Source organism: Mauremys mutica, chromosome 14, assembly GCF_020497125.1.
Source record: "Mauremys mutica isolate MM-2020 ecotype Southern chromosome 14, ASM2049712v1, whole genome shotgun sequence".
Lineage (NCBI taxonomy): Eukaryota > Metazoa > Chordata > Testudines > Geoemydidae > Mauremys > Mauremys mutica.
The window spans coordinates 45,952,168-45,964,412 of record NC_059085.1 but is presented as its reverse complement, the minus strand read 5'-3'; the positions used below and the strand labels follow the sequence as shown (position 1 = coordinate 45,964,412).

The 12,245-nt window shown below is 49.4% G+C and overlaps 1 protein-coding gene across 16 annotated transcripts in view; it reads right to left on the bottom strand.

Annotated features, from left to right (window-relative positions):
• PMFBP1 (polyamine modulated factor 1 binding protein 1) overlaps positions 1–12,245 on the bottom strand; it is a 333,447-nt gene that overhangs the window by 70,281 nt on the left and 250,921 nt on the right. For 15 of the 16 annotated variants that reach the window (XM_044987514.1, XM_044987515.1, XM_044987511.1 and 12 more), the window contains one exon: positions 10,809–10,886. The exons of the other annotated variant lie outside the window; for it this stretch is intronic. In XM_044987514.1, the coding sequence (XP_044843449.1) occupies positions 10,809–10,886 (78 nt within the window). The remainder of the gene's footprint in view (positions 1–10,808; positions 10,887–12,245) is intronic. 16 annotated transcript variants of the gene reach the window in all.

Here is a 12,245-nt window from a genome sequence, read left to right as displayed (position 1 = left end):
CAATATAGTGAGATGGTTCTTTCCTAACAAATCACTTATTATTCAATTTTATGTTTAATGGGGCTGATCAAGACTTTGAAGAGATTGTCTGAGAATTCCTGTAGGAGATCTTGGACTGAATGAATTATTCCAGCTGTTTTTTCTCTTTAGACAGAATATTCCATTAGAGCAGGTGGGCTGAAGTTACACACACGCTTGAGAGTTTGCAGGATTGAGGAAATAGTTAGGATCACAAAACAGCTGGCACGAAAACCTCCCGTGTTCACATGCTCAGAACTCTCTAAAACAGTCACAGCTTGGGGCTGGGATCTCTGCCTGAAGATTCATTTATTCAAATGTTTGAGTAAAATCTCTTCACCTACTTTGGAGTTATGGAGAGAGTGAAAAAGCTACTTCCACCAGCGTCAAAGAGTTCTGACCACACTTCTCTAAACGGGGCTATAGAGAAATAGCTACATTTTAAAGCTTAGCTTGGACAATTTTCCCGAGGCCTAGCACCTTCCCATATTAAAAATCAAACTAAGCAAATGCAAAATATCACTTTGAATATGCTCAGTGGGTATCTGCTAAACTCTGTTTTTAAAAAGAGTATAATGGAGGTCCCCACCCTTTTGACAGATCCCAGCACATTCACCTTTTGTGTCCGGACCCAGGGCTGCTGCTGGGAGAATTTGCATAAGAGATTTTAAATGTCTCACTGAAAATCTCCCATGCATCAAAAATACAAAAACACCTTAATACATTGACAAAGAAAAGGAGAAAGTTATGGGCATGGATCCTATGATTTAGAGTTTGCTATTTTTGCTGCATTCTGCAATTTTCCACAGATGTATAATTTTTTTGCATTTATTTATTTAGACTTTAAAGCAACATAGAAGACACCTGTCCCAGGTGTAGATGCCCTGCATCAATTAAAAACTACCATTCAGAACAATAACCAAAGAACAGCAAAGCCACCCATAGAAAACAGCCAGACAGCATGCAATACCGGGGAGAACACGGTTCCTTTACTCTCCCCAAACAGATGGCCTTTGTAACACATCCCGGAGAACAAGTCTGGGCTGTTCCAGCCTGAAAGCAGACAGAAAGGGAGCCCTGGCTCCAGCCAGTCAGGGGTGCACTGCCATGGCATGGAGGCAGAAACAGGTCCCAGCCCATTTACAGTTTTATAGGTCAAAACTGAACACCTTGACTCCATTCTGCTGGGAAGCACAAAGCAGTGACAGGGTGGGACTCAACATGCAAACTCAAAGAGGCACAACTCCCAAGTATCCCAATTATTTACTCTTTGGGGGTTTATCAAGAGCACCTTGAAGAAGTCTGTGGCCAAAAGCTGCACCAGCTGAAGGCTGTATATTGATTTTGTAGTATTAGTGAGACACTGAAGCAAGGACCATGTAGCAGTTCTGCAGAGCTCTCCGCATGTAACTGTCCTTTTCTGCCCACAATGTAGCAGTCCCCATGTCAAATGATTCTTAATATCCCAAGGAGGAATTTTACTAGAGTCGGATAGATTAGAAGCAATGCTTTATCAGGCTATCATTTAAAATGGAAAGCATCTGCCTTTCACCTCTCCCTAATGCTGTGCAAAGAGAATATGATGGCTCGTTTAATGACCAGGGTGTGCAATGAATTTTCTAGAGGATGCCTGAGACTGGAGTAAAATGGTGAAGAAAGAGACTCTGGTTCAAAAGAAACACCATGTTCTTTTTAGGAACTAAATCTGGAGCTAGGTGAAGCATGATTTTATTGGGAAAAGGACTGCAGGTAGGGATTTCTGACAAAGTAGTTCACATCATCTTCTTGTTGAAGTAACGGCTAGGAAAAAGCCTACTTTAAATCTCCTTTGGTAGAAGCACAGTTGCCTTACTTCACAATTTAATCACTATGTGAAGAACCAGTCTCAAGGTCTGCTGGCTGACAAAGGGATGTCTAGATGGGCTCTGAAGAATCTAGCGGTTTGCATCTATAGAATCATCTTAGAAAATGGCAAACGTGGCTTAAGAGTGCCAGAAACCAGAACCTCACATCTGAGGTAGCTGAGGCTCATGTCTTTATGAAAACTTGCTCAATGAAATTCCAGTGCATCTCTGACTGCTGCTCACATAGTAACTGCGTTTCTTTCTGCACATGATACCAACCAAACTCTTCACATCTTCCTGTCAGAGTCTTGCCTAGGCTGGAATAAGGAATCATTCAGACAGTTGCAGCAGCTGTGCTGAAGCAAGCTCAGACTCTCAGCTCCAAGGCCATTAGGTGCTGTCTCAGGACATCTGGACTCACCCGAGGTCGCACAGGACAAGTGTAGGTGCCCCCTCCCTGTGTGAAGCAGCAGAGGGTTAGGCCCTTTATTGGGCAGAAAGGTGGTACTAGCCCTTCGAGCTGCCTGAGCTGCAGTATGTGGAGAGAGGGGGGACAGCTGGGCTGCTGGCAGGTGGCACTGAGAGCTGTGCCTCCTGAGGGGAACCATAAAGCAAGCAACAGAGGCTCTGGCGAACGGGAGAGAAAGTCAGCTTTGCCTTTCTTCCCAACACAGGAGACTCCTGAGCCAGGCCTTAGCTAGGGGAATGGAGGAACTTGGGGATTACTTGCCTGGCTTGTACCTTCTAGGCATTATGCTGATGACCACAAGCTGTAACTGCAGCAAGATCTGTTTGTGTTTGTTCCTCCAAACAGGATCCTAGGCTGAAAGATGCGACCAGGTGGGGCTCTGCCTTGTTACCATTTTATTTTCCTCTGGCTGAGACTGTAATGTTATTTGTCCCCTCCTTCCCGGAAGCTGACTTATCTGTCCACCAAGAGAGTTACCTCCTAACCCCTAATAGTTAGAGACTGGCTTATGCTTTGAAGCATGAGGTTTTCTCTCTCTTCTAAAATGTTACCATTAGCTATAACAATTCTGTGTATTCTTTTTATCCATCAAAATGTCCAGGTCTTCTTTGAACCTTGCTAAGTTCTTGTCTCAACAATACCCTGTGGCAATGAGTTCCACTGTCTAATTACATGCTGTATAGAAAGTATTTATTTTTATTGAGTTTGAATTTGACAACTTTAAGTTTCATTGAATGTCCCACGGAGAAGAGAAGCGCCTATCCTACTCTATCCAGACCACTGATTGTTTTATGTATTTCCATCATATCTTCTCTTATTCATCTAATTTCTCAGGTAAAATCCCAATCTCTTTTCATATGAAAGCTCTTCCAGCCCTTACCTGTATCTCTCTTCTCTGATCCCCTCTCATTCTGCAATGTCCTTTTTGAGATGAGGTGACCAGTCCTGCACACAGCATCCACATGAGGACAAACCATTGGTCTATGTATGGTGTTATATCAGCCTCTGTATTTTTCACTATCATTTTCCTTATGCAGCCTAACACCTTATTTGGGTTGGTTTGGTTTTTTTTTTTAAACACAGTTGCATGTTGAGCCAAGGTCTCCTGAGCCATCCACAATCCCAAGGGTCTTTCTTGAATTGATATTGTTAATTTAGAACCCTGTAAACTGTAGTGCACATTTTCCCCTCTTCTTCAAGATAATCCTGCAGATGTCCTTACTGGGTAAGGATATCAATGACTGTGGAGCCAGCAGGAGCAAGGAGGATACATTAATTGACCTGGCCCTGGGAAGGAAAGTACAGTTCTGTCAGGCCTAAGGATACCTCTGACTGGGGCAGAAATCCAGGACCTTCCTGTTGGAGAAGTTTGCAATATGATCCACTGGTGGTACAAAGTAGTTTTGAGTCAGATCAAGGACACTCTTGGTTGAGGTCCCACACACTTGGGAGAGAGTGTCTCCGCACATACCCTGTTTTCCTTGCATGCAGACTCTGCTCAGAGGAGCAGACGGTTTCTCTGGTCCCCTGGCTGCTTGTTGCCATAGGGGTGGGTTGTCACCATTCATACAAGTGGGTGAGATTTCCTTTAGGAGTTTGGGAAGGAGAGTTTTGGTGTTTATACTTAGCTGGTTTCTATCCAGGTCCATTTTCCCTGAGTTACATCTCTGGATTACTGGCTGGCGTCCGTTGGATATGGATGGATGAGCGCTCTGACAGCATTTTCCCTTAAGAAGGTTGATGTGGGAGAGCCAGCAGTTGTGGTAAATCCATGTTGTGTGTGGGATTTCATGCTGTGGGCTGAATGGCCCACAAGTGTAGCATTGGCTTCTGGGCCACAGTGCTCACAAAGAAAACAACTGTTCTGCAGAGAGGACGGGGCTGCAGCCTAGGAGACCTGTTACTGAGTGACAGAGATTTGATTTTTTTTTTTTAGGAATAAGTTCTGAGGATGGGCCTCTGTACCCCCATGTGTCTTGGAGCAGGCTCCCCAGCAATGAATTGGGGAGCTCTCCTCTCTGTCTATTATGAGTTGTGTTGGTGAGAATGGGTGGCTTGTGGAATACAAGAAGCTACTTCTCTTCCTCAGGCAGCCTTTCCCAGAGATCCCATAAGGAGAGAACGCTGCACTTCCGGCTCACTGGTTCGAAGCCATGATTCCCATCAGCTTTGGGAACGCCGCGAGTGCCAACGGCACCCCAAATAGCAGTGCTGCACTCTGGAGATGCTTTCTGCTATGAACTGAAGGAACTGTAGATGACCAGTCTGGTATGCTTTGCAGATACTGTAGGGTCTTGAGGTCTACAGAGCAGATAACGGGGGAAAGAAAAGCTAATATTGCCTTCCAAATCCTCATCCTACCAGAGACTGACGAGTGACAGACCCAGCACTGGACAAAAAGCCTCCTGTCTCCTTGGACACGACTAAACCCTGAAATGGAAGCCAGGCCCTCCTCCATGGGTAGGGATGATGCCCAGTATCCAGCAGCTTTGGGACAGCAGACAGGACTGTGGATTTCTGTCAACCTTACAGTGATGAGCTTCCTTTGATTGGTGGCCTTCCCACATCCCAGGCTGCTCAATATCTGGTCGCAAAAGAGATTCCCACAAAGAAAATGACTAGGACAACATGTGTAAGGGTCCTTTGAACTCTATTGGGTAACTCTGGTGAACTCCCTGGAAGTTCTGTGTCTTCAGAAGGGGGGCCAGTGCCGTTCCCCAGCCTTCTTCCTCAGGGCACCTGCCCCGGCTTGCACCATATACCTTGCTCTATGTGGGCAAGAGGTGCCAAAGAGAAGAGCTGGCAGAGGGTGAGTGTGGTTCCTTGGGCTTTTAAATAACTTGACCAGTAGAGGGGTGTGTGTAGGAGGGTGTTTGTGTGCCAGTCTAGACATGGGCTTGTGATGAGCACATGGTGACAAGCTGGTGGTGACCCCTGGCTTGCTGTCTGCACTCCTGCTTGAATCCAAATCTGTCTGGAGAACTGCTGAAGCAGGCTCAGGCCTGGCTGCCCAAGGGGCATCTCTTAATGCTGCAGTGATCTTGGGCTCTTACCCTTAACTCGCCTCCTGTCCACACCCCCCCCCTTCTCACCCCAGTCTGGTGATGCTTCCAATCCAGCCTAGCTGGCCCAGTTGGGGGCACAGGCTAAAACCCAAGTGAGGCTTTCACTTGGGCTGGTAACTTGAGCACTCCACTGATTTAGCCTGCATCTTCACTGCAGAGTGGGCATGGCCCTCCAATGGCATCCCACAATTCATCCTATGTGCCCAGAAGGACAGACAAGTTCTCCTCCTATTCCCTGGGACAGACTCCTAGAGCAGTGCAATGCAAAGAACCATGGGATGTGCCCACAAGTCCTAGCAACACACACAAGGGAGTGCTGCACCAGGGAAGACACAGGAGCTCGAGTGTGGGTTTGCAGTGTGGCTGCTCACACCTGGGCTAGGCTGACCTAGGTGCTCCAACCTGGGAGCCGAGCACCCAAGTTAACGCTGCAGTGCAGACACATCCGAATCGCTGCCGGAGCAGCAACAGGGATTGCCAGGCTGCAAGGGGCTTAAGATTTTGTCCCAATTTTGATTCGTACTAAGGGAAAAGAATGCTGCTTCCCAGCTGAAGGAGGAGTAGAGTCCTCAGAGACAAGAGAGAGCTTCTGCGCTGGCTGATGGAAGCAGTGAATAAGCTTGCAGTGCAATCGGGGGTCTGTACATTCCTGTGGGTGGGAATCTTCAGCAAACCTGCCCCCACAGATGAGCGAGCTGGGCAGAATATCAGCCGTGTGGCACCCGAGCAGAGGAAGGCCAGGTGCGCAAAATACTTGTTTTTAAAACTCTGTAGTGGGGTTTCCACAGGGAGCCTGCACATACACACTGGCTCCTGGCTGTAATGCCCTGGCTTGGCAGAGGGGGAGGAGCAGGGTGTCCTCCACAGAATAATAAGGTGCTGTGGTCTGTTAGCCGGGCTCTTGCAGAGGATGCTATGCAGGGATTTAAGTCTCTTTGCTAGAGAGCGATGCAGGAATCCATCTGAGCAGCCTTTGCGAGAGCATTTCCTCAGACGAGACGAGGGGAGATAAGGCTCAGGCAGGTACCCAGTGCTGACCCACCACTGCCACAGCCATAGGGATGCCTGTGCTTTTAGACCCAGAGCCATGTGGAGAAGCTCAGCACAGAGTGGCACAAGGCTTTGAAACTTCAGCTTTAAATCCCCCCAGCATAGCTCAGTGGAGACCAGGACTGCACCTCCCTAGTCAAAACATCCTGTTACTATTTATAGGTGCCCAGCTCTCTGAACAATAAACAGAGAAGCCATCCCTGTGCTTCTGGGTTCAGCTCGGTTATTGTATAACAGAACAGCTCCACTGGCTTAGAAAAGCCACTGGAAATGCCTCTGCGACTGCAGGTGATTGGCTACACATCTCTCCTCATGCGGTGTGGCCACCTTGGACAGAGCGGCCACAAAGTGCCTTTACTCAGCCTTTGTTTACTAGGCATTTCAGCGCGTGAACAGCAGAGACTAGGTCACAAAGGGTCCAAAATCCTTCCTTCTTCATGTCCCCCCCAATTCCCTCTGGGGCTAGGTGCCGTAGGCAGACCTCATCTCCACAGGTGTGGCTGCTGACCAGCGCTGGGGGGAGAAATCCTTTTTCCATGTGGATCTTTGGACCGTGTTATTTCATGGACCACAATATATTCTGTAGGTACAGAATCCATTCCCCTCCTCAAAGGGCTGATAGCTAATTCCAGCCCCTAGTCTATTTTAATTAAGACTTTTTCTCCTGTGTATACAATTTTCATTAGTGCTGAAGTTATTTTTAATTTGTAATTAACACAGTCTACTTCCCATTATGTATGTCTTGCTGGAATGACACGTTCCAGCTTACATTTTGCAGTACCTCAAAGGGGCAGCAGGTGTCTCTCTTGGCCTTCCCTTGGCCCTGACACTGTGATATAGTGCATAATTCCAAAATGGCAGCTTTTTGAAAATTCACCTTGATTATCAGACATTAAAAGTGACTCATCCCGCAGTGACTGTCTGGCAGAAGGATGGGATCAGACAGCAGACAATGAGGGACTGGACGCATTAACACACTATATTACAGAGCCCATCAAAAATACCTTTGTTCTGTCAAAGATCCAATCATTTCCTAGTTGTGTTCTTCTGAAGAGAAAGAATAATAATAATAAAAAAACACAGAGGAATTTAAAACCTCCCCCGATCTCTTTATTCTGGGAGGGAGGGAGGGACATGTTTTCTTAATGCCTGATCAACAATCAGGAGGAGATGGGACAATGGGAGCTGCTGGGCGGTGGAAACGGCACTCTGCAGTAACACACAGCACTTGTTTGCTCTTGAAAGCCACCATATTATTGCCCCCGATTCTGCTCATTGGAAACTCATTAGCAGGCAGACACCTCAACTAAATATTTACAGCTGCACTCACACCTATGCTACAATCTTCTAATCTCACCCAACAGCCAAAGCAGGGACAAAGGGTTTATTTCATACTTAATGTGCAAAACAACCCCAACAACTGGCGCTTTAACCTGTAATCATCCTGGCGTATTTCATCTGCACAGAGAGCAAGAGTGTGGAAATGCCACCGCTGATAAATACTTTATAAGCAGCGATAACAGCCCATAAGTATAAGCACCGGAGTCTTTCCAATAGCTGTAAAGCTTGCAGTCATGCAGCATACATGCGTGTGTCTGTCTATATTAACCCATGTGTGGGTGCATCACTGGGTGAGACATCCTCAGCACCGCTGAGAGCGTAAGAAGCTCACGCACTTGCCTGAGTCCCCAAGGAGACAGAAAAAGCCCAACTGGGAGGTTCTGGCTCTGCTTTTATCATTTCCATCACTTGCTTATGAAGCTAGGGAAACTGTCCAGGGCTAAGCAGAGCCTTTATCAGTCACGGAAAATACCCCAAAGGCAACATGCCACAGATCAAAGGCATCTCTGGCGTCTGTGCTCATGTGGGTTTCCCTGCCAAATAGTTTAAGTAATATGATTAAAACACAAATTCCATAAACATCAATTTCCCATCTGTTTAATAATAAGAAGGTTCTGTATCATCAGCGGTTTCATTCCCCTCACTGGATTCATTAATATTCCATGGGAAAGCAAGTGCTGCCCTCAGCCCAACCTGCACGAGGCGACACTTCCTGGCAAAGGGGTCCAGCTCCCCGGCTAGGCACAGGAGCTATATCCCATCCTTGGGGTGGGCGCAGGGAGCAAGGGGAACTGCTGCAGACAACGAAACAGGGGAGGGGCTGCTGTAATTAGCAAATACAAACAATACACCCTAACACACCATCACGTGGGGGCAGAGAGCTGTCTGGAGCATCCTGCAAAGCTTCTCTTTTCTCTTTGGACTCCCACTGTTCATCAGAGGCCAAGACCATGCAGTAGACAAGGCCCCCACCCTCTCTCTCTTGTTCCCTGAACTGCACCAAGGAGCGGCAATTTCACTTCTCCTCCAGACAGCCAGAAGCAGGGACAGGACTGGGGGTGACCAGAACTCCATAGTGACATTGCCTTCTCGGATCTACAGCGCACATCCCAAGGACAGGAAAATGCAAAAATGTTGTATGCAAAATCTCTTCCTGAACCTGATGAGCAGAGCAAAGGAGAGGAGGGTCCCAACCCACCCCCACACTGAGCATTTGCAACACTGGGCTAGATTCATGAAAGGGAAAACAGGAAGAGAGTTTCCATTTATAGAACTTTAATGAGCCCTAAAGGTTATTTCTCTGCAGTGCTAATGATAATTTCCAGCTCTCTATGTTCATAGGAAACTGGTCCTTCAGCTCTAATCACATTTGGATACTGTCTAGAGCACACACTGCATGTCGGGCTGCTGCAGAATATCAACAAACAAATGATCAGCCGCATGCTCAGATTCTACAGAGCAGGAACAATACACAGGGAAGTCTTATGTGGTTTGCACTCTGCAAATGAAAATGATCTCGCTACCCCTGCCAGGGACTCAGCAGGCCACTTGAAAGCCCTGCAGCTCTTGGAAGTGGGTGCCTCCAAGAGAATGAGGAAAGAAAAACGAATGTGGAAAAATAAAAGAAAGAGGAAACTCTCAGATTGGCATCAATAGCCAGGAACCTGGTTTCCTGTTCATGTGACTGCATTTCTAACTCCTCACACGTGAGCTGAGCCAATCCCCAAGACACAGGACATGCTGCCTGCTCCCCTCTCCCATCCCACGCCCGACACCCCCGGGACACGGGGCACACACCGCCTGCTCCCCTCTCCCATCCCACGCCCGACACCCCCGGCACACGGGGCACACACCGCCTGCTCCCCTCTCCCATCCCACGCCCGACACCCCCGGGACACGGGGCACACACCGCCTGCTCCCCTCTCCCATCCCACGCCCGACACCCCCGGCACACACCGCCTGCTCCCCTCTCCCATCCCACGCCCGACACCCCCGGCACACGGGGCACACACCACCTGCTCCCCTCTCCCATCCCACGCCCGACACCCCCGGGACACGGGGCACACACCGCCTGCTCCCCTCTCCCATCCCACGCCCGACACCCCCGGCACACGGGGCACACACCGCCTGCTCCCCTCTCCCATCCCACGCCCGACACCCCCGGCACACGGGGCACACACCGCCTGCTCCCCTCTCCCATCCCACGCCCGACACCCCCGGCACACGGGGCACACACCGCCTGCTCCCCTCTCCCATCCCACGCCCGACACCCCCGGCACACGGGGCACACACCGCCTGCTCCCCTCTCCCATCCCACGCCCGACACCCCCGGGACACGGGGCACACACCGCCTGCTCCCCTCTCCCATCCCACGCCCGACACCCCTGGGACACAGGGCACACACCGCCTGCTCCCCTCTCCCATCCCACACCCGACACCCCCGGCACACGGGGCACACACCGCCTGCTCCCCTCTCCCATCCCACGCCCGACACCCCCGGCACACGGGGCACACACCGCCTGCTCCCCTCTCCCATCCCACGCCCGACACCCTCAGGACACAGGAGTGCTGGGCTGTGCTGCCTGCTCCTCATTTCGCATGAATCTCCATGGGAGCAAAGCTCTCTGTGTTGAGCAGGTTTGGAGGTACCCAGGGCTCAGTCACACTTTAGTGATTCCTTGCCGCTGGGGAATTGGGAACGTTCTGACTGCCTGAACGTCTGGTATTGGAACTCAATTGCAGCACAGAGGACGGGATTCCATGTCTGGCAAGAGCTCAGGTGGGCGGCCCTGAGAACTGAGATGCTCGCCCTGCCTCGTCCCCACTTCTCCAGCTCTCTAATGTTGGCAGCATTTCCTGTTTCTTAGCCAAGGCCATAAGGAGCACGGCTGGTTCAGAGAAGTAGAGTCAATGCTCCCATGTTAGCACTAGCCTGGAGTGACCCTGAAGAGGGCTCATGGGCAGCACAGGGCTGTCCCTTCTTGGGGGGTCCCATTGGGTTGCCTTCACTAGTGACAGTACCTCTTTCTGTGCCATGCTATATTTGCTCCTCATGGTGACCACCTCCACCTCAGCAAGCTGATTCTTTGTTTCTTGTGCCTGTAGGTCAAGAAACATTAGGAACCATTAGGAAATGTATAACCAGACAGAAATATCCCATAATGCCACTATATAAATCCATGGAATGCCCCACCTTGAATACTGCATGCAGTTCTGGTCACTCCATCTATAAAAAGATACATTAGAACTGGAAAAGGTACTGAGAAGGGCAACAAAAATGATGAGGGGTATAGAACGGCTTCCACGTGAGGAGAGGTTAAAAAACCGCGACTGTTCAGCTTAGAAAAGAGACAACCGAGGGGGGATATGATAGAGGGCTGCAAAATCATGACTGGTGTGAAGAAAATGAATAAGGAAGTGTCATTTACTCCTTCTCATAACACACAAACCAGGGATCGCTCAATGAAATTAACAAGCAGCAGGTTTAAAACAAACAAAAGGAAGTATTTCTTCACACAACAATCCATCAACTGGTGGAGATTGTTGCTGGGGATGCGGTGAAGGTCAAAAACATAACTGGGTTCAAAAAAGAATTAGACAAGTTCCTGGAGCACAGGTCCATCAATGGCTATTAGTAATGGCTGTCTGCCTACAGAACGTCCTGGCTACATGTTAGTCCTTTCACTGCCACTGTATTGTCTTCTCCCCTCCACTTGGCCTGTCCAGCACAGCCTGGGTCCACCCCTACTCCCCATGGAGAGGCCGGCCTCGGCTCAGGACCTGCAGGTGGAGCTGGGGAGAGGAGGCAGGAACAGTGTGAGGATTAGCACGGAGCCAGTGGGGCCATTTTTTGATCAGGGGGACAGACATAGGGGAAACAGGGGGATAACAGATGTGGGAGGTTTGGGGAGACAGAGATTAAGCCCCCCACATTCCCCATGGCACAACTCTGACCCTTCCATTCCACCCCACAGCCCCCCTCAACACATCTTTAATGGAGACTATGGGGCTGACAGGCACCCCTGCCCCTAATCCACCTCCCCACCACACACTCCCATTTCCCCCTTCAGACTGTCAGCCCTCCCCTACCACTCCCTCTAACCCTCCCCCTTCCTTCCATCCCTTCCTTTACCACCCACCCTCATTTATTCTCTGCTCCCCAACCCCCTCCCCCCACTCCTCCCTGCACTATTCCAAGGCCCTTCCATATTCCCCTTCACTGCTCCGACACCCCATATTCCCTCACTGCACCCTAACAGTTACAAGAATCTGAAAATGACACAAGCACCTGATGTTAGGGTGGTTTCACGTCAGGAACCCCAAGACCAAATGATGCAGTGACTTGCTTTCCTTTGATCGCACTCAGGTCCAGTTACATTATAGTACCCTAACTGCTCACTAGAATCCTTCTTCCCGCTAATTTCTTTGACAGTATTTCTAAACTAAGATTGGAGTCCG